We start from the raw sequence: 21,422 nt of genomic DNA, 5'->3' as shown, positions 1-21,422 counted from the left end.
AGAGACAAGCATGGTAGCGATTTTTAAAAAATCGGGAACTGAAAATCGAAAATCGAATCGGGTCTTGAGTGAATCGTTACATCCCCATTAAACGGTTAACATAGACTTAGTGACTTTTTTTTAATCTTGCACTATACTAAAACTAATAAAAACAAAAAATAAAGCATTAAATAAACAAAACAAATCAAAGCTAGCAAACTTATTCTAAAAACGAAAAAACTAAATGAATTTAAAAAGCCAAACGAAAACTACTAATAATGAAAAAAATCCCAAACTATCATAACGCTCGTCTGAAACGGATTAATAAGATTTACATTGTTTGCGATTGGAAATATTGCGTCAGTTTCTGTATGATTCGGTTTGAGTCGGACATTTTAGAACCAATCAGTCGATAATAAACGGAGGTTCCACTGTATTTAACAATCAATAAATAGCACTAAATGTCTACATTCAGTAAAACAAGCAAAGAGACTAAAAAGGACATCAGAGTAAAAAAAAAAAAAAAAAGGTACGTTTGCAGTCAATTCTAATCTACAAAATGGCCCCCCTCCAACTGGTCCCGTCCCTTTTCTGCGCATGACATCATTCATTTGACATCCCCAACTCACTTTTTCTCTCTGTCACAGTGACGAGTAAATAATTCATGTTCAGGCTGGTTCTCGGTGCAGATAAATCATGTGAGCGCAAAGCATTCACGTGCTCGTCTTCCCTTGGCACGGCCCAGGACGGAGTAGGGGGCGGAGCCGGTGCGCTCCAAAACAGCCGAGCGTGGAGACCACACATGAATCCGCGTTTCACTTGTTCGTTTGATTTTCGATTACTAAGCGGAAAGAAAAAAAGATTGAATTTTCAGAAAAATAAAACAGAAGTTATACACGGACAAAAAAATCTTATTGCTTGGATAAGATTATTTTGACTAAAGCATATCACAGGCATGCTATTAGCATCAGGGTCCTTCAGTTTTGTCATGATTTATTCATTTAATTTAATTTTGTTTTGACTTTTGTTTTGTTTTGTAATTCAGTTAGTTTCAAATAGTTTTACGAGCAATTTTGTTCATTTTTATTAGTTTTTATTTTTGAAAATGATTCGTTGAAGTTTAGTTTTTATTAGTTTCAGGGTAAGTTATAGCTTCTCTTTTTTTTTTTTTATTGAGTATTTGTTGAGTGCAAAGATAAAAAAAAAAAAACATGCTGGGAGCTCCCTGAGCTTTATTAGAATTTTACAACAAATACGTATATTGTCAAAAATTCATAATAATGGTAAAAGAATCATCATTATGCAAATCACATGCTTAAAGGCGTTTCAAAAAAGTTAAAAGTGTAAAAAAAAATGTATGCCAATATTTTCCTTTTTACTAAAAATGAATATCGGCTCCAAATATCGGTCATCGGCCTCCTTCCCTGCTAATAATTGATATCGGCCCTGAAAAAAAATATCCATCTATCTCTATTATTAAAGGGGAAATCAACCCAAACATATTTTTTTCAAGAATATGTTCTATGCAGACCCACTAGTTGAATCAGGGCATTCTGATAACTATTGCGTTTGTGGAATAAGAGTTAATCCACCCGTTTTTAGCCATCTCGGCCATTTTGTCACTTCTGTCGACTGAAGATGACATCACAGCTACGCAGGTCTCAGGTAACGACCAATCATGGCTGACCTGTTTTCTGAAGCTGAGCTATGATTGGTTGTTCCCTGAGCCCTGGGTAGTTGTGATGTCATTTTCAGTCGACAGAAATGAGATGGCTAAAAACGGATGGATTTTGCTGCTTAACTCATATTGCACAGACGCACTATTAATCCGAATGCGTGTGTGCCTGCTGGGAACATATTCTTGAAAAAAAATATGTTTGGGTTGATTTCCGCTATAACCCCTGCAGTTCACAAGTTGGGGGGGGCGGGGTCTATTAGTCACATGTTTTTTTTGTTTTTTTTTTGTCTTTTAGTAATTGGATTACTGTAAGGCTGTCAAAACTGTGCCTATGTCTCTCTGGTTGCATAATTGGCTGTTGTGGTCGTGTAGTACAGGCACTACCGTAAAGGCCCTGCTAAAAGTCGATTCATATATCAGAGCTTATGTCTTGTTCTGTCTGCCTTCCAGACGAACGAGCGCTACATACGGAGGAACGTCGCGCTTGACACACCTGCCATACAGCCGGACGCTAGCACACACACGCCCACACATGCGCACACCGAATAGTTGCAAGCGCCTGAGAGAGACGTCTCGAGGGCTGCCTCGGTATTCAGACAAGAGTGCCGACGGACAGACAGGAAGTGCGGTGGCCGGGGTGCACATTAATAAAGGAGAAATCATTTATTTTTAATTCCCCACCCAGATGTAATTACACGCTATTTTTAAGACTCGGCTGTGATTTGTCATGCCGCTCTCCTCTCCTTTCAAGATGATGTGAACCGTTGTTTGAGTCCGTGGATGTGCATGGCCTCAATATGTGTTTACTGCACACGGCAGTTGTGGGACTATGTCATGTGTAAAAGTATTGTTTCATTTCCCGGAGTCTGACGCGATACCGAGGGAGCCTGTTTGCGAGTAATGGAGCAAATACTGCTTGAATTATGCGGCGGCTGGTGGATCGAACTCTCGTCGCGACAAGCGGCAGTGCGGCAGATAGCTGAAGTTTGCCGTCAAGCTAAACGTCAGACAAAGAGAATGACACCTTTTGTATTTAAAGCGGAAGTCAACGCAAACGTTGCGTTTGTGGGACGAGTGTTAATCCGCTCGTTTTTAGTCGTCTCCGGGGGGCGGCCATTTTGTCACGTCCGTCGACTGAAAATGACATCGCAACTGCTTAGCGACGACCAATCACGGCTCAGATTCAGAAAACGGGTCAGCCGTGATTGCGGGCAGTTGTGATGTCATTTTCAGTCGACAGAAGTGACAAAATGGCCGCCCCCGGAGATGGCTAAAAAACGAGTGCATTTTGCTGCTTAACTTATATTCCACAAACGCCAAATGAATCAGAATGCCGTGTTTCAACTAGTGGGAACATATTCTTGAAAAAAAAAATGTTTTGGTTGACTTCCGCTTTAAAACAACCACATAGTTTAGCTTGTAGCTTAATGCTACAATGCTAAATCGCACCTATTGCAGCGCGTCAACCTTTTAACCATTTAAGGCCCAAAGCGCCTGGCTCAACAGCTCCCCAAAGGTCGTCTTTGGAATGACCCTCGAAAACCTGAGGTTTTCCCAGAAATTGAACACCTACAAAATGATTAATTGATGAATTAATGAAAAACAATTAATACCTCAGCCATTTATCTGTGCCAACCACAAGTGGCCAAACCATCAAATTCTCTTCCACTTGATGACAGAAGGAAGTCCAAAGCCAAAAGGATACAAAAAAAAACAAACTGCACATTTAAGGGTAGCGCCCCAGTAACAAGATTTTGTACCCTGAAAAGTTCCATGATTTCTTTTCTTTTTTGTTTTTTGCAAAGTACTCACTGGAGAGTTTGGCTGCTGTCTGGTTTCCATGGTTACAAATGGGTGCAAAGCCCTGGAAGGTTGAAAATCAGCTTGACTTCTATTAAGCCAGGCAGGACGTCCAGCAGGAGGGGAGTTTATGTAAGCCATTGGTCCTGGGGGGGAGCCGGGGGGGGGGGGGGGGGGGGGGGTCTTGATTTCATGCAGCCACAGAGTGACCGACAATGCAATTTGTATTCATCCTGCATTTGTGGTCTCACATTGCACTGCAGTCGCTCTTGCTCGCATCCCTCATCGAGATTAGTCTTAGCCTCCGCGTATCTGTACATACACTATTGAAACTTGGCTTTGGCGGCGGGCTGCCTCCGATGGGCTGACCGATGCACAATGACAGAGGGCCCATAAGAGACATTTAACTCGACCGGACTGGCGTTACGTAACCGCAGAGTACGCCTCGCGCTCTGGAACTTTATTCCCCTTAAAAAAGTGGTCCCCAGCCAAAACAGAGAGTCTGAACAAAAAAAATACGCTAGGTTTTTGTGCTATTAACTCTTTCACTGCCATTGGCGGATTTATTCGTCTTTTCACAGTCCCGCCATTTCAATCCCAGGATCTTATTTGTATTTTTTTCACATTTTTTTCTCAAACATGAGGGTAAAAGAGGGTCTGAGTATTTCTCTCACTGAGCACAATCCCCCTGTCCCGACATGTCACGCATTCAAATAAAATGACCAACCGACTAATATGAAGTTCCGATTTTCCGTAGACAACCACAATTATGCTGAAACACAAATTCCCAAAATAATTTCGTAGTAATTTGCCACAAATTTACAAGTATATGGTTTTTTTTTCATGAATCTCACTTGGGTGGGCAGTCTTGTCAATCTGGCCAATTACCGGGCCCACCCGTGGCCCCGCCCCCACCCCCTTCGCCCTTCACGCTCTGTTAGCCAAGGGCAGCAACGGCACACTAATCTACCGCAAACTCGATGCCTTGCTCACTCCATCGCTCTTCTTCTCACTCAACCGCCCCCCCCTCCTATTGATTGGCCCGAGTGCCTCGAGTGTGTGCGTTTGCGTGTGCGTTTGAGCGCGCGCGTGTTGTCAGCACTCACGCAAGTCAAACGAAACCGACGCATGCTAGACCCCAAAGTGTTTTTTTTTTTTTTCCTCCCTCCTCCGTCACATGTCTCGTTTAAACTTCCATTTGCCCTTTATTTTTTTAGTTTCGCCCGTCATTCGTAAGCAGTCACATTGTGAATCCATCCCTGAGGACTGAGAATGTTCAGGTTTTTTTTTTTTTTTTTTTTTTTTTGGTCTCTGATTCCCACTCCCCTTTGCCTTTCACCAGCTAACGCCTCATTTGAACGCCTAATTTTCCTCACGACGTGTCACCAAGTAGGATACGGAATAGTCCATTGCGTGAAGAAGGGAGGGGGAGCACTAAAATCAATCATGATGGATTACGCATCTTGATTGTTTTTTTTTGTTGTTGTTGTCGTTAGCAGGTTTTTTATTGCTTTAGATCAAAGAAAACTTTATTGATCCGTTTTGATGAGATCTTATGGCGCCCAAGGCAATCGCCTGCGTTTGCTTAATGGTAAATTAAGGCCCCTGCCTCCCGCTTCCCGTAGGTTCATTGACGTCTGTAAATTGCCCGTAGGTGTGAATGTGACTTACTGCTGATTGGCTGGCGACCAGGATTAGAATTTCGTTTTGATTTCGTTTTGAATTGTTTTTTTTGTTTTTTTAAATGCACTTTGTTTTAATTCGCTTGTAGAGCAGGTTTGTTATTGCTTTTTATTTTTCCAAAATGCTTTGTTTCAGTTTCGCTCCATTATTGGTTTTCGTTTTGGGGTGTATGGAGAATTTTCCCGCGTTCCAGATGGAAAAATAAGTCGCAAAATGTATTGCGTAATTAAAATCAAATAACATGCAATTCTCAGACTATTTGACTTTTCTCCTTCTGTGCGGCAATGCAGGTACACCCAAACTAATACATTTCAAATAAAACCCAAATCAGCTGAGATAGGCGCCAAGCATAACGAGGACAAACGCTGCAATAAAAGAATGGATGGATGTTTTTATCCTTTTAGAGTTGTGTGCAAAAGTAACTACAGTGCTACCTTGAGCTGTGAGTTTAATTCATTCCTTATTGGCTTTTAAAACCCCTTTTTTTTTTTTTTTTTTTTTTTTTCTGGTACAACACAACAGAAAAGAAACCACTTCACACATCATCCAGTTCTAAATTGTAAACATTTTCTCTTCTAATGATTGGCTTACTGTGTCATTACAAAGTGTAAACAAACCCCATTTTTCAACCTTGTAATAACGCCGCCTGATTACTGCTGTCGCTACAATTTCATTTAGCGGACGTCAGCACAGTATTTGTGGCAAATTGCCGGCTGCGATCCAAAACGGATGACCCGCGCAATGTTCGCTCAAGTCACGTTAAAATACAAGCACGCATGAATAAGCCCCCGGAGCTTTACAAACGTTGTCGTCGGGCCTTGCAGTCGGTTGCTGGAGGAGAGTCGATAACACGGAGCGGATCGCTATAACGGGAAGCCATTAGATTCAAACATTCCTGCGTATCTGCCCGTGTCTCCCGAGGGAAGCATAATGGCCTAATATACTGTATGGCATGCTTATGTAACTGGGGGGGGGGGGGGGGGAATATTAATGGAAGCCCGCTCGCCCGGTGGGGGTTAAAGTGGAATCAGATCAAAGCTTGCGCTCACTTCCAGCCAAGAACTGAGAAAAGCTTTTGTGTGTATTACAGGCATGGCCACACAATAACGCTTAACATTTACAAGGGGGAGGCCACGCTCAGCTGCTGAGCCACTCAAACGGCGGCAGTTAGCGTCCCGGGCCGAACCCGCAGCAGGTCAAAGTCAGCGATAGAGCGACAACCGTGTCAAAATGTGCTTTTCGATAGATGGGGCCCCTTCACGTGCTTTGAGCACGTTTGAACTCGCACGACGTCAAGTGAAACGAAAGGGTGACTCACCCGCAGTTTGCAGATGAGACGCGAAGCGTGCTTGCTTCAAGTTGTTTATTTTGGATTTTGCAACCCAAAGATATTTTTTTTCAAGAATATGTTCCCAGCAGGCCCACTGGTTGACACGCGGCATTCTGATGAATTTTGCGTTTGTGGAATATAAGTTAAGCAGCAAAATGCACTCGTTTTTAGCCATCACAGGTGGCGGCGGCCATTTTGTCTTCTGTCGCCTGAAAATGACATCGCAACTGCTCACAACTGCCAATCGCGGCTGACCTGTTTTCTGAAGCTGAGCCGTGATTGGTTGTTACCTGAGCAACTGCGATGTCATTTTCAGGCGACAGAAGACAAAATGGCCGCCCCCACAGATTTCTAAAAACGAGCTTGATTAACACTTTATTCCACAAACGCGATATTTATCAGAATGCCACGTTTCAACTAGTGGCCTTGCATAGAACATATTCGTGGAAAAAAAAAATGTTTGCCTTGACTTCCACTTTAACGAAACTCTGCTAGCTTAGTGCTGTCATATCATGCGCGATGCCAGCGACGGGCTAAGAGAAATTAGCATTGATGACCAGTCATGCCGGTAAGGTTTTTTTTTTTTTTTTTTTTTTTTTACAATAATTACTAATCTAACACATTATTTTCTCCAGTTTAGTAATCTGACTACAGTTACTTTGCAAAGTCACAATTTGCTACTGTATATACGAGTTATTCATTATCAACTGATTGTGTCTTTAACTGCCTCTTGAGGAGGAATCACATATTTTTCAATCACGGTTTTCCCTGTGCACAATGGTACATGTAATAATTAGCAAATATTAAAATACAGGAGAAGACCCCATTACAAAATGAAGACAGACAGCAAACAACTGTACATTATAGAACACATGAGAACGGGGAACTACAGTGTTTGTTGCTTGAAGTGAAGCATTCTGGGACTTCACAATTTGCATTCCTATCTGGGGGAGTGACATAACGTCTCATTTCGACCACGTGAAAAAATAACAATGGAAGCACAGCGCTGTGCTGTTGACAAAGTGTTATCCAGCTTCAAAAACACTACCAGTGTGTCAAATTGAAAAAAAAAAATCATCAACAAAAACAATTTACAGTATGTTAAGTCAAATCTAGAATGACTTTAATTATTTATTCAAAAATAAAAACAAGTCGCCGTTTATGATAAGTGAAATCCATAAAGAATTTTTTTTTCAAATAAAAATAATTGCTTATGTTAAGTCCCAAAAAAATGTTATCTTTATTTTATGTTGAATTAAAAATGGAAAATTTACGGCGGGGGCGGCCCGCCCCCATCGATCCCCGTCATCACTCGTTTATTTGTTTATGAACGACCCACACAAAAGCCATAAAGCCCACCGGGCGGCGGCTGTATATCGAAAGTGAGTTTGAAAATCTTCCGCTGGCCACATTAGTCCAACTTGTGTTGCTCCAAAGTTGCGTAAATGACGTTTCACGCTAAAGCCTGTTCACAGAGCGGCTGTAAATTCTTTTTGAATCCGCTCTCATCCGGCCCTCCGTCTTTGCCCGCAAAAGTCTGACGGGGCGATGGGAAAATCCATCGCTTCGTAAATAGAATGGAAACATGTGAATGCATGAGGGAAATGGATAACAACGACACGATGCTTTCCCACACCAATTGTTTGGTGATGACAACCATATGTTGTGGTCGCTCAAGCTTTCTGTGACTGAAATACACACGCTCACACACTCAGCTGCTCATACTGACTGTGAAGGCTTTCGGGATTCAAGGAACTTGAAAACGGAAAAAGGAAAACACCCCCGTGGGCAAAAATGCAGGGAAACGTAAGTTTGTTGTTGTTGTTTTTTTTTTTTTTTTTTTTTTTTTTTGGTTCCCTCTAAAATGACTACTTAGTCTCATATTAATTGGCAAATGGCTGACTTAATTCTCATAAAGTGACATCAACTTTTTTTTGCATCATATTAATTCTCACAGAACTACAAGGGGAAAAATAGCACTCATTAATTAATACGACACTTTATAAAAATGGATAAATCGAATTAAAAAAAAAAAATTCTCACAGAGGCCTTCATTATAATGCTCATTCTTGTGTGTGCCTTGACCACCAGGGGGCACTATACAACAGACATACAGTACAGGTATACTCAGCTCCTCTCTCGGATTCTCAGTACGGCAGTAATATTTTTATGATTTTGTCGAGATGTCTGTCGCTTAAATGGAAACAAGCCTCCACATAAATGCTAATTGTTAGCCCGTAGCGCCTATGGACTTTGTTATCATTCAGGTAGCAGAGGCTATGTGTTTGTTTGACATACAGTGCATCAAATGTAATTCTCTTTGATTAGTTTGACAGTAATCCTCAGATGAGAGTAGCAACAAACAGCTCTTTTTTAAAGAATATTAACTAATCATATCTGCCAAACAGCGCTGGCCTGATTTACATACGATCCGACTAGTCGACTAATCGCGACCACTACTGGTGACTATAGTCGACTAGCAAAATAGTTGTTTGTGACGGCCCGCCTTGTTGTACTTCATTCATTATTAATACTGTCACTTAATCAAAGGTGATTTGAGCAATTTTTTTGATTTCAGAAATGTGTATCAAACTGGCATCCTTTCGTAGGTCTCAGTTTGAAAAAAAGCCGTGCGCTACAGTGGCCCCTGGTGCGCCCGGTCCACGAAAGAACGCAGTGCATTGTCGCACACATCAACAGCTCTTGTGCGTTCGCTCAGTGCAGCGCAGATGTTATCAGGACGATCGATAACGTCGCTGACGGCAGTATGGTCGGTAACCTTAATGATGCTTTTGTTGAGAAGCTGCTGTCCGACTAAAGTGCGAGTTTATGTTTTCACCGTGAAGGTATCGTTTTGATTGCAATTTGTTAGCAAACACAACACATTGAATGTTGACATTTTGTGGAGCATTTGACACACATGAAGCCATTTAAACACAAACTCAAGGCTCACATCCGAGCCACCCGCCCCCCCACAGCATTTTATGTTGCTCGTGAAAGCGTGCTGTATTTTTTTTTCCTGCCCTTCTTTTGTGAAAAAAATGACCATTAAGGTGTTTTTTTGAAAAAAATAAAATAAACTACTTTGAGATGTCGACAATGTGTAATCATAATTCATTATATCAAACAATATTCAATTTGAAAATAAGAGACAAAGAAGAAGCTCTACTGAAAGCTGTCTAAGGCTGGAATTGAACCCTGGTCATCCATGTCACAGTCATCTGCTCTAACCACCCAACTATGGTCATGTTGTTGCTGATAAACTGTTCTCAGAAAAACAAAGTGTTCGCATCATGCTGAATGCTAACGAATGCATCATTCTAACGCATTGTTTGATAGGAAATGAGACGACCATGTATATGAGCTGTTTTTTGGGGGTTTTTTTTAACGACCATCTAGAGTAAGGTGTTTTTTGTGAAAAAAAAAAAAAAACAACCATGAACTGTAAGGCTTTTTTTGTGAAAAACAACCATGTGTATTAAGGCGTTTTTTTGTGAGAAAAAAAAACGACCATGTATCGTAAGCCGTTTTTTGGGGGTGACAAAAACGACCATGTATGGTAAGCTGTTTTTTTTTTGGGTGAAAAAAAATGACCACGTATATTAAGGCGTTTTTTTTTTTTTTAAAAAGCGACCATTTAGAGTAAGGCGTTTTGGGGGAAAATAACAACCATGTTTAGTAAGGCATTTTTTTGGGGAAAAAAAGCGACCATTGAAAGTAAGCCGTTTTTTTGTGAAAAGCTGGCTTTTTTTGTATAGTAAGGTTTTTTTTTGTGAGAAAAAAAGGACCATGTAAAATAAGGAGAGACCTTCTAGTGCTACATCCCAAATGTAGCTGGTGGTCACATGACTGAAATATTTCATATTGTGGGAAAAAGCAGACAGAATCACGTTTCATTCTTTCACCATTTATTAGTTCACCAAGTACAGTGAAAATGGCATCATAATATACAATGACTCATTCTTAGAATGTCATGACATTTTTGTAGATTTTTTTTTTTTTTTGCTTCATAAAATGATGTTCCGATATTGAAAATATTAAGGGTTCATGCACAACAAACCATATCCAGTTTCTTTAAAATGATGGTACAAAATCAGCCAACTTAAAAAAAAAGAAAAAAAAAGACACAAAAATAAACCATAATGTTCAAAATTGGGTCAAATAACGACGTTATTTGATCATACTCGTAAACAGTGCAATATACTCTAAAACTGCCATTTTTCGAACAAATTCATCAACGAAGCTCAAGTCACAGTATACGATTTCTTACTAATAGTTGAACATCGATGTGTGCAAAAACCCAGACACATTCAGTTAGTCTTTAAAAAACCTCTGAGCTCCGATCATCCAACGAGAGCTGTCGAGCGAAAAATGAACGCCGTCTCGTTCCCCGCGTCCTCTCCCAAGTAGAAACTTTTTTTTTGTTGTTGTTGATGAACTGTAAGACCATATACGAGCATATTTAAATAACAAATATTTAGATATAAAAATACAAATATGACCCTTCTGTTTAAAAACAAGCGTGCTGGGGCTAAGCGTGGCGGCACCCGCGTTGGCACCGGAGTGACGATTCATGCATGACGTAAAACACCATTAAAATCGCAAAATAAGAATATCCAAAGTACAGTGGTACCTTGACTTACAAGTTGGAACTCGTTCAGTCAGCAAGCCCGTAACTCAATTTATTCTCATTTTTGAAATACATTTTCCCCGTTGAAATAAATGCAAATGCCATTAATGCAAAAATAGCGCTGTGTTGTATAAAACATAACACGAGAATATCAAGAGAACATCAAGTGTAATTACTCGACGTACTGCGGTATTTGTGCGCTGGGTGTGCGCCTTTAAGGGGCGTGGCCGAGTGAGCTCCAGTCGGGTTTGCGGGTCAGTTTCGGTGAGAGCGGCTGGGCACAAGTTGTCTCCAGCAACCCCTCGCGCGTGTTCTCATTTTGCGTGTTTGACTGCAATCGCTTTCAATTAACTGGCTCTCCTTGCCCACATGCGAGGGCATTAACAGTACCTGTCAGAAAAACACATAAGTATGACCTCATAGAATCTTCTGTTTTAGTGCAAGGATGTGAAAGTAGACCTTGTTCCTCGCTCTCTCTGATGTTGTGTTATCACTTTTCTGTGAGACAAAGCAAGATGTCCATGTTTGTTTTTTTTCGGGAGGGGAGGGGGTCAGTTGCTAGGCAGATGATAACTGCCACTTCATGTGTGACCTCACCTGACACTGAACTGTCTCCTTGCTTGCGAGTTTTAATTCAATTCAAGTGTATTGAATTAATTGCTTCAGTTTTTTCTTTTTAAACACCTGTCGCAACTCCCCCCCCCAATTTTTTTTTTAAATAGACCAAGAGATGGCTTGTAACGTGAAACAATTGTAAATCAGGGCACTTGTAAGTAAAGGTAACGCCGTATAGGACGAAAACGTGTCCTGCGTATTAGTTGAAATATTGACTTGAATCCCCACAATTTGGCCAGCGTTTGTTAAATAATCGAATGCAAATAATTATAATCAGAAATATACTGAACAAAAATAGCAACGCAAATATTAAATTTTTTTCTCTCATTTTTCACGAGCTGTACTGAAAGATCCGAAAATTTTTCCATGCTCTCAAAAGGCTTTTTTTTCTATCAAACGTTAATGTTGACGTTGTCTGAATCTGTCAGTAAGCACTTCTCCTTTGCCGAAATCATCCAATCCAATTTAGCAAAACTGCACATTTTAGAGCGTGCTCTAACCTGATAACCTGTGCTGTAATCATGCTGCCTAATTAGCATCTTGATAGGCCACGCCTTCACGATTATCTCTGCAAAAGAAAAATGCTCACCAACACAGATTTAAACAGCTCTGTGAACAATTTTTTTTTTTTTTTTAGTCCTTTTTCGTGTACACAGAAAAAGCCTTCAATCTTTCCGCTGAGCTCATGAAATAACGGCTGCTGAAACAAAAGTGATGCGTTCATATTTTCGTTCGGCGCCAAAGATATGTGCAGGTGCAGCTACACGGACCTGCCACTTGAACCACTTGTGGCCAAAGCCAGAAAAAAAAAAAAAAACACCCGCAGCCTAATCAAGTGGCCTTCCACTACAGAAAATATTAACATTGCACCATCCTCGGATATATGTTTTTACATACAATCTGGTCTCCTTTAGTAAGTAGACTTGAAAGTTTGCTTGGTCTGTTGGGGTAAAGAGGAGGGGGATGAGGGGGGGGGGAATACCAAAGCAGTCGAGCAGCAACAGGAATGCATTGCTGGAGCAGTGCTGAAAGGACAGCTCCCCTGAATGCACCATCTACACAAGGGGGAGGGGGGATGGGGGGGGGTTGGTTCTGCAAGCTGAGCCGACTGTACAACGTCGAGTTTCTATCTCGACGCTTGTTTTTGCTTGCGCCTGGCGCGGGGGTCAAGGACATAGCGGCGGGTGGTGGTGTTGTTTGTTTTAATGACAAGTTCAGCCATCACCTTTCAGAACAAAAGTCTGCGCACGCCGAGACGCCACAGCCGCCGTCTCGGTATCTGCCGGGGGGCACTTTTCTTCTTCTCGAAAAAAGAAAACAAAAAGCGGGACTCGTTTTTGGAGGATTGCCAGCAATATCCCACGATGGATCTTTCCACTCCTCCTCTTCCATCCTTCTCTTTAGCTTGCTTATCCTCCGCCGCATCGCCATCCTCACAGCGTGTGTCGCCGCCGTCTTCTCTTCTGCCCCCTGCAATCCTCCAACATGCACAGCCGACAAGTGCTTCAAATCGGTGATCAAAATGAAAAGAGTCTGCAAGGCATCGCTCAGTGGGAGGGGAGGGGGGGGGGTTCTTTAAACGCCGGGCGACGACTTGTCTGTCATCCCCTTGAGGACCTCGTCTATTCGGTCGTCCTCGATCACCACTGCGGAGGAAACATGGCATTTTATTCGTTATAATCTTTTTTTTTTTCTTAATATTGATTACAAGACGCTTAAAGCAAATGGGGGAGGAACCCAAAACAACTGTAATGGGCTGTAATGTCTGCTATCACGGCGTAAATAACAGACATGGAAAAAAAAAAAAAGAAAAAAATCTGCCATGCGGCAGATATACTAAACTGGTCCTTGAATGCATCACGAGATCACGTGTAAACAGTCTGACAAACAAACATACAAGACAAATGTTCCTGTGAATTGAACGCATCACGAGATCGCATGGAAACAAAACATGGGGAAAAAAAACGGTTTCATGTTCCTGAATGCATCACGTTGCATGTATGATAAATAGTCAAGTGACCACTAAAAATATATGTTCCTGGTTCCTGAATACATCACGAAATCGCATGTAAACAGGATGACAAACAACGAAGTGGCAACCTTTAAACAGGTCGTTGAACGCATCACGAGATCGTAAACCATGCGTTAAATGTGCGTAAAAAAAACGTTTGGAGCCAAGATAAAAATCAACAAAAATCAACTCGACGTCCGTTTACCTCGCTTGGCTCTGCCGATCTGGCCGAGCTTCGGGGGTCTCTTGGCTTGCGAGCCGGCGAAAAAGGCGCTTGTGTCCTGCAGTCCGCAACTAAAGGACATCTGGCCGACTTCGCTGTCCGCCCCGTAGCCGCTCATTTTCCCCTCGTTGTATGGCAACACCTCGGACATGTTGGCTGGCGGCTACAAGTAGATTCGAGTCGTCTTCTTTGCAGCCTTAGATCCCGTCGTGGCAGAGACGATCTTTTTTTGTTGTTTTTTTTGGGGGGGGGGTGAAAGTCCCGGGGTGCGATGGCAGTTGTGAGTTGGGTGGCCCCCCGTTTGCAGCTGCAGTTGGAAGATGCGTGAAGGTGGAATGAGTGCGTGCGTGCGTGCGCTCTCCTCCGTTGCTGGCTGATGTCTGGTGAGAGAGGAGGAAGATCCCGGGATCATAAAGGAAACCCAGGCGGAGCGGTGAAGTCATCCATCCGGGTTTGAGGAAGCGAGTGTGTGCGCGGTTATGTGTGTGTGTGGGTTGTGGCGGTGCAACAGCGTCTTCAACAGGCGACGAAAGGAACTGCTGGAGGAAAGCGAGGATTTGAAGATGTCCTGTTGTGGCTTTGCTGTGTCAAAACAAATCATTACTGATGCATTTTTGTTCATGATTTTACCCATCCATCCATTTTCTATACTGCCTGTCATCTTTAGGGTTGCTCGTAAGCTGGAGCCTATTACAGTTCGATTCCAGGGGCTTGAGATACAAATGGATTTGGTTCCTTGACCATGCGACCCAAGTGTGTGCAAAATGAATAAATTGTATAAATTCAAGTATGATTTCCTTATGTAAACAAACGTTGCTTTGGATATAAACGCATATTAATAATAATAAAAATAATAATAGCACATCCCTACATTAACCAACTTCACAGCCCCCAATAATTGCTTTTTTTTTTTTTTTTTTTTTCCATTCACACGACATTCGGCCACTTAATATATCCCTCAGGGGTGACACACAATTCCTTCCCCCCACTTGGACCGCAAACTCCAGCCTCCAGCTGCCAACCGGCAGAGCACTTGAGTCATGCTCGGTTCAAACAAGGGACAGGTGTGATGTCATCAGTATGAGACACATGCTGTGCATAAGGGAGTGGGGGAGATGTTGACCTGCTTGGTGCCACACGCTCTACGCTACTTTTTTTTTTTTTTTTTTTTTTTTTTAAGAAAACCCCCCGTCAGTTCCGTCTTCATTGGACTCAGTCAGAGTCTCTGTGATTGACTCCCCAGCTTCTCTCCTTCCACTTTGGCAAGCAGCACACGTAATGATCCGCCTCACTCAATCTGCAGCGCACACTCTGACAAGGAACAAGTAATGTGTGTGTGTGTGCTCTCGAATCATTGCCTCCAATTACAAATGAATCACCAACATGCTGAGTCACTACCCGGCTCTCCCCCTTCCTTCCAAAAAGCTCCTATTGATGCTATTGAGGTGGAAGAATATACACACACACGCGTGCGCGCGCGCGCGCGCTCGCGAACGTTTCTGGTCTAAAAGCCGAGAGAAAAAAAAACAAAAACAGCAATAACAAGCCAAGAGGGAGAGCCAGGTTCGATCTTTGGGAGTATCTGCCATTATAGAGTCTTACATTGCCGTGGAGAAAGAAGAAAGAGCGACACAGTAGAATTATCACATAAAAGTGTGATATGAAAGATAAATGGCGATTTTTTTTCTTTCTCTACACTGAAAATCAACTACAAGGGTAGCATTTTTTTTCCATTATAAGGCACACTTAACAGCCATATTCATTGTTGTGGTTGAAGTGGTGTACAACTGCCCGCTATCATACTGTGACATGTTCCTGCTAGTTTGCTAGCTTCAAGATACTCTTTTACAGACGGTACACAATGATCAATGGTCTTCGTGATACTGTGATAATAATGCTGCATCGGGGGTAAAGAACCCGCAATGGAAGCATAAATCTTGGAGGGAAACTACCACCTGAGTCGTAGCCCTTCAGAAAGCCAAAAAAGTTACGCTCAGTCGAAGGCAATCAATCTTTGCCCGGGCTAACAATGCTGTCGAGTGATGGGACCCAGCCATGCTGCCGATAGCAAAATTGACGTCACAAAATGGATGGTGGTGGAAAGGTTCCGCTTTTGTCCAAATGGAGCTCCTCAACTCACCTCAACTTAGTTTAAAGACACCCAAAAAGGTGGCAAAGCATCACTTAAAGTCCCTGAACTCACTTCAACTCCTTGAAGTTGCCACAAAACAGCAGCAAAGCGCAGCCCTTGTATGAAAATATGCTCCTCAGCTCACTTCAACAGAGGCGGCAAAGCACTATTTTAGTTTAAATGAAGCTCAAATTACTTCAACACGGTTCCTGAGCCCCAAGATGCTACAAGATGGTGGTAAAGCATTACCATTGTCCAAACGAGGCTCCTCAACTCACTTCAACATAGTTTCTTGGCACCAAGATGTCACTAGATGACGGCAAATCACCAATTTTGTCCGAATAAAGCTTCTAAACTCACTTCAACAAAGTTCCTTAGCACCAAGATGCTACACGATGGCAGTAAAGCACTGCTTTTGTCAGAAAGAAACTGTTCAACTCACTCAGCATGGCTCCTTGGCACCAAGACGACAACATGGCGGCAAAGCACAATTTTTGCCCAAATGACGTATCTCAACTTACTGCGACATAGATCCTATTGGAACCACAATGCCACAAGATAGTGGGCGGCAAAACACTAATTTCGTCTAAATTAAGCTGTAAACTGACTTCAACATACGTCCTTGGCACCAAGAACGGAATTTGCGAGTTGACTATGAGGTTGAACAATATAAATGTTCCAGTAGTGCCTCTGATTTCCTTTGCAAAAGTCAACATTTTCGTTCAGAAGGCATTTAAATAATGACACAATGCTTTTCGAAATGAAGCCCAGGGTAAAGGCCCAGAGGGCGGCCAATGCCGTCTCGGTTTGTTGACAAGCATCTTGTGCTTAAAGTAGGTCACCTCATCCCACGTCTCACCGCACGCACATGGCTGACACCGACAATTGGCATCAGACTGGCAGGCATGCCTTGGTGGCTCTCTCTCTCTCTCTCTCTCTCTTTTTCGAGATGCATGCGGCACCTCTGTCAAAGCGACTGCTGATGCTGTCAAACATCCGCCCCTGCGCTGTCACACGCATGCGCACGAGCACACACAAGCACATCGAGCGGTGGTGAATTTAGTCCAGTTGACAATCCATGACGCGTGATTTTTTTTCACCTCACTCTTTGTTTCGAGAGCAAGGGTTATCTATCTATCTATCTGGGTTATCTATCTATCTATCTATCTATCTATCTATCTATCTATCTATCTATCTATCTATCTATCTATCTATCCATCTATCTATCTATCTATCTATCTGGCTAGCTAGCTAGCTGGCTATAATACATGACAAATTGAAAATCCTACTTTCCAGCGGGCATTGTCAGTCATACGCCCTTAAAATCGTCATCTGTCACATCTTAAATAAAACGCTTTGCTTGTTTGTTAATGACCTGGCATCAATAATATTTATTATCATGTGGCACAAGTCCAAATGCAGAATTTACTCCGACGGAAATTAATCTCCCACCTAGATAAATGTCCCTAACGAGCACACTTAGTAATTGCCAGCGCCCGCACTGCCTCCATCAATACAAATTTAGGCTGTACAGCCGTGAAGCTGCTGCCCATTAGAAAATAATCACGTCGTCCAAACTGTTTGTCAGCCATCAGACGGAATGAAAGAGCATTTCAAAGTGTACATAAATTAAATGCGACTTGGCTGGAAAGCGTCCATTGGCTTCTCCTGGCACGTTGTTTCACTCTAATGTGAAGAAAGGCTGCCACCCAGTGGTAAAAGAGGAGAGCAATTTAAATCGCTTGTAGTAGAATTTATTTGCGAATGAGAGTTTTTTTGTTGTGTGCGAGATTTTATGGTGAGTGTGAGAGGTTTTGAGGTGTGAAATGTGAGTGTTTTTGTTAGAGTGAGTTATTTGTTGAGTGGGAGATTTTTGGTAAGTGTGAGAAGTTTTTTTAGTTTTGCGTGAGAGATTTGTTGTGGGTTGAAAGCTTTTTAGAGGTCTGCGATGTTTTTTGTGCAGCATGAGTTTTTTTGTTGTGTGTTTTTTTTTTTTGGTGAAGTGGGACAGATTTTTTTACTGTGCTTATTTTGGGTGTATTTGTGGGCGTTAAGTGTTTTGGTGAGTGTTAATAAGGATACAGTGTGTATATATCTCATTCATCCGGGTCATTTCATCCTCAGGGGATTCAATCGATCGGTCGCGTTCACTATCGGATGCGTGTCGGATCGAGAGGAAAATCGTTGTGGCCGACAACGCCGCTGAAGGAATCATAAAGGCGGTTACGCGACGGCGACCTGGCTGAGTCTTCGGCGTCGGTGCAGCAGCTGCAGAAGCGTGTCGGAGATCTCGCGGTAGCGGAGCCCGTACAGGTAAGGCGCAAAGGCCCTGGGAAGCAGCATGAACACGCTCATGTTGACCGTGCTGACCCACACTCGGGCGTCCTGGCTGACGTTTTCACTCTGGAACAGGAGCAGCTCCAGGGTGAAGACGAAGCCGGGGGCGAAGTAAAGCAGGAGCAGAACGCCGTGGGCCAACACGGTGACCCGGGCCCTGGAGAAGCGGCTCCGCCAGATGCCTTGGGTCCTGGTTTCCATGTAGAGGCGGATGTAGCAGTAGAAGATGAGCGCGGCGCAGACGAGAGCGGCCACGAAGAAGTAGATGTTGATCCCCGCCGTGTTTTTGACCTGGTGGAAACCCAGGGAGATGAGGACGAGGCACACGGCGGCGTTCCCGCGCAGGTTCTCCCTCGCCATCTCCGTCAGGATGACCAGCGCGAACGGGTAGCTGGCCGCCAGCGCCCACGCCGCCAGCAGGATGCGGTGGGTTCGGGCGGGCGGGAGCAGGCGGCGGTAGCGCAGCGGCCAGCGCACGGCCGCGTAGGTGTCCGCCACCATCAGGGTGACGCTGAGGATGGCGCAGCAGTAGGCCGTGACGGTGACGGCGGTGACCAACTCGCACACCAGCCACGGCACCTCGGTCCGGGCCGCGTTGAGGACGGCGGTGGCCAGGTTGAGGGTGAGGAACAGCATGTCCGCCGCCAGGGTGTTGGCCACCAGGAGGTAGCGCGTCTCCCGGCGCAAGGCGCGCGACGCCAAGATGCACGCCAACAGCACGGGGTTCGCCAGCATGGTGGCCAGGGTGACCACGGCGGTGGGGATGAAGAAGAGCTCCAGGTGCCACCGCCGAAGGCTCGCCACCCACTCGTGCGTCAGGTTGCTCATGAGGACGGGCTCGGCGGCCATTTTGTCCCGTTTTGCTCGAGGTTCTCACCTTTTGCTCCCGGCAGCTTCCTGTTGGTAAGATGGTCGCGGCATTGTCAGCGTAAGGGATCGTCTCTGAATATGGATAGTAAATGTGTTAAGATTAACGTTAGATTTATTAACTCGTTCACTGCCAGCGACGTGTTTATTTGCCTTTTCACAGTCCAGCCATTCGATCCCAGGAACTTATTTATATATTTTTTTCACATTTTTTTTTTCCAAACGTTAGGGTAAAAGAGGGTCTGAAAATGTCTGCCAGTGAATGAGTTCAAGTATACGACCCACACACGGTGACAAATGCCCCAAAAACATGCGTCAGATACAGTGATTATAAAAAGTCTACACACCCCTGTTCAAATGCCAGATTTTTGTGAGATATTTTTTTCAAGAATATGTTCCCAGCAGGCCCACTAGTTGAAACACGACATTCTAATGAATTTTGCGTTTGTGGAATATAAGTTAAGCAGCAAAATGCACTCGTTTTTAGCCATCTCTGGGGGAAGCCATTTTGTCTTCTGTCGACTGAAAATGACACAACTGCTCACAATGACCAATCACGGCTGACCGGTTTCCTGAATCAGAGCCGTGATTGGTCGTTGTGAGCAGTTACGATGTCATTTTCAGTCGACAGAAGACAAAATGGCCGCCCCCCCCAGAGATGGCTAAAAACGAGTGGATCAACACTTATTCCACAAACGCAATATTTATCAGAATGCCCCGTTTCAACTAGTGGGCTTGCATAGAACATATTCTTGAAAAGAATATATGTTTGGGTTGATACCCGCTTTAAACGTGACCTAGATTCTACAACACAGTTGAAAAAAAAAATCTTTGTGAGCGGAAGTAAAAAATAAAGTGTACACACCCTCTAAGAACTGGAGATGTGGCTTTGACATAATCGGTAAATATTTAGGATTTGTTGAAAACAACAGCTGGTAGCACTCCGGAATCTGCCAGTTGGTGTTTGCTCATTTCAAATTTGATTTGTGACAACAGGACCACCATGTGTTATGTAATATTTAAATTTGTGCAGTTTGGAGATGGACTGTGCCCTCTCAATATGAGGTTACTATTGCTAATAATATATACATAAAAGCAGATCCATTGCACAAATAAATCTGATACAGACATTTGACTTTAAAGTACTTTAAGCATAAATAACTGAGTTGATCTAAATCACACCATAAAACACTTAAGGCAAAAAAAAAAAAAAATCAAATGTTTCTATTGAGACTTAAACATCCTTATCTAGAAATCGAGCGAGCAAAATTGCGTTTTCTTACCTCACGTCCATGTGAACGCGGTGTGCGTCGCACATCCATTCGAGGTGAAATCTTGTGTAAATCACAGGGTGTTTTTCTGCCGCCTGCGCTTATCTGATGTGTTCCTTGTTGACTCGCGCAGATGATTACGGAGATGCAGCGACGCTGCGGCCACTTAGCCGTCACATAGTAACAGGGTGGAGCTTTTCCAACATTAGTTACAGGACACTTTTTACTTTTCCAACGGCATCACATGTTTGTTGAGAGAATTTGCTGGAAACTAAACTCTTAAGTATGCATTTGTGGCTTTAAAAAAAAAAAAAAAAAAAGGCAGTTACCGTAGGCCTCTTGATATATTAAAAGAAATTTAGTCAATGAAAGGCTGACCTACATTTTTAAGAGGCCACTTAAATGTTACAATCATGTGAGAACGAAGGGTGAGGATGGCAGAAAAAAGTAATATGTCTTTTTTTTTTATTGCACAGGATCTAAATGAGGATTTTTCGGCCTTGGTGGAGGCAATTCGAGTCAAAAAACACGTTATGGAAGTAAGAGAGAATAGCGTCAAAATGTTCAAAGGATGACCTCAAGTTTTGTGTGTGCAAAATGAATTACCCTACTTTTATGATCCGTCCCCTTTGAATTTGCCTTACAAATTTACAACAATATTCATATAAATTAATTATCTTCTAATTGTATTACAAGAACATGAATATTTTAGAAAAAGTGTAAAAAACATTTTGAGAAATATAGTACAACTTCATGCTCATAATTCGACTCCATCCTTGTATTTTTTCCAAGTCCAGGAAGTTACAAATGTTTTCTTACAAAATTACAACTTTATTTTTAATTTCAATGATTGCAAGTTGTAATATT

General features: G+C 42.8%; 2 protein-coding genes across 2 annotated transcripts; both read right to left on the bottom strand.

Annotated features, from left to right (window-relative positions):
* Positions 1-10,361: 10,361 nt before the first annotated feature.
* Positions 10,362-14,238, bottom strand: camk2n2a (calcium/calmodulin-dependent protein kinase II inhibitor 2a). Its single transcript, XM_086043868.1, has 2 exons — positions 13,932-14,238; positions 10,362-13,361 (listed from the first exon to the last, which is right to left on the bottom strand). The coding sequence occupies exons 1-2, from the start codon at positions 14,098-14,100 to the stop codon at positions 13,291-13,293; spliced, it is 240 nt and encodes a 79-aa protein (XP_085899994.1). The 5' UTR covers positions 14,101-14,238; the 3' UTR covers positions 10,362-13,290.
* Positions 14,239-17,862: 3,624 nt separating this feature from the next.
* On the bottom strand, positions 17,863-19,399 carry LOC147141275 (putative G protein-coupled receptor 148). Its single transcript, XM_086043791.1, has one exon. The coding sequence runs from the start codon at positions 19,264-19,266 to the stop codon at positions 18,304-18,306; it is 963 nt and encodes a 320-aa protein (XP_085899917.1). The 5' UTR covers positions 19,267-19,399; the 3' UTR covers positions 17,863-18,303.
* Positions 19,400-21,422: the final 2,023 nt, after the last annotated feature.

The sequence above is a fragment of the Filicampus tigris genome, chromosome 10 (genome assembly GCF_054856515.1).
Source record: "Filicampus tigris isolate MCC_2025a chromosome 10, RoL_Ftig_1.0, whole genome shotgun sequence".
NCBI classification, from domain to species: domain Eukaryota; kingdom Metazoa; phylum Chordata; class Actinopteri; order Syngnathiformes; family Syngnathidae; genus Filicampus; species Filicampus tigris.
The sequence above is the reverse complement of the archived record's forward strand: the minus strand, read 5'-3'. Positions and strand labels throughout refer to the sequence as shown.

Bases quoted from the DNA above. Each gene is read 5' to 3' on its own strand.
- camk2n2a (XM_086043868.1), bottom strand. From the start codon at position 14,100: ATGTCCGAGGTGTTGCCATACAACGAGGGGAAAATGAGCGGCTACGGG. The intron at 13,362-13,931 runs GTAAACGGACGT...TTTCCTCCGCAG, and splicing joins GATCGGCAGAGCCAAGCGAG to TGGTGATCGAGGACGACCGA.
- LOC147141275 (XM_086043791.1), bottom strand. From the start codon at position 19,266: ATGGCCGCCGAGCCCGTCCTCATGAGCAACCTGACGCACGAGTGGGTG.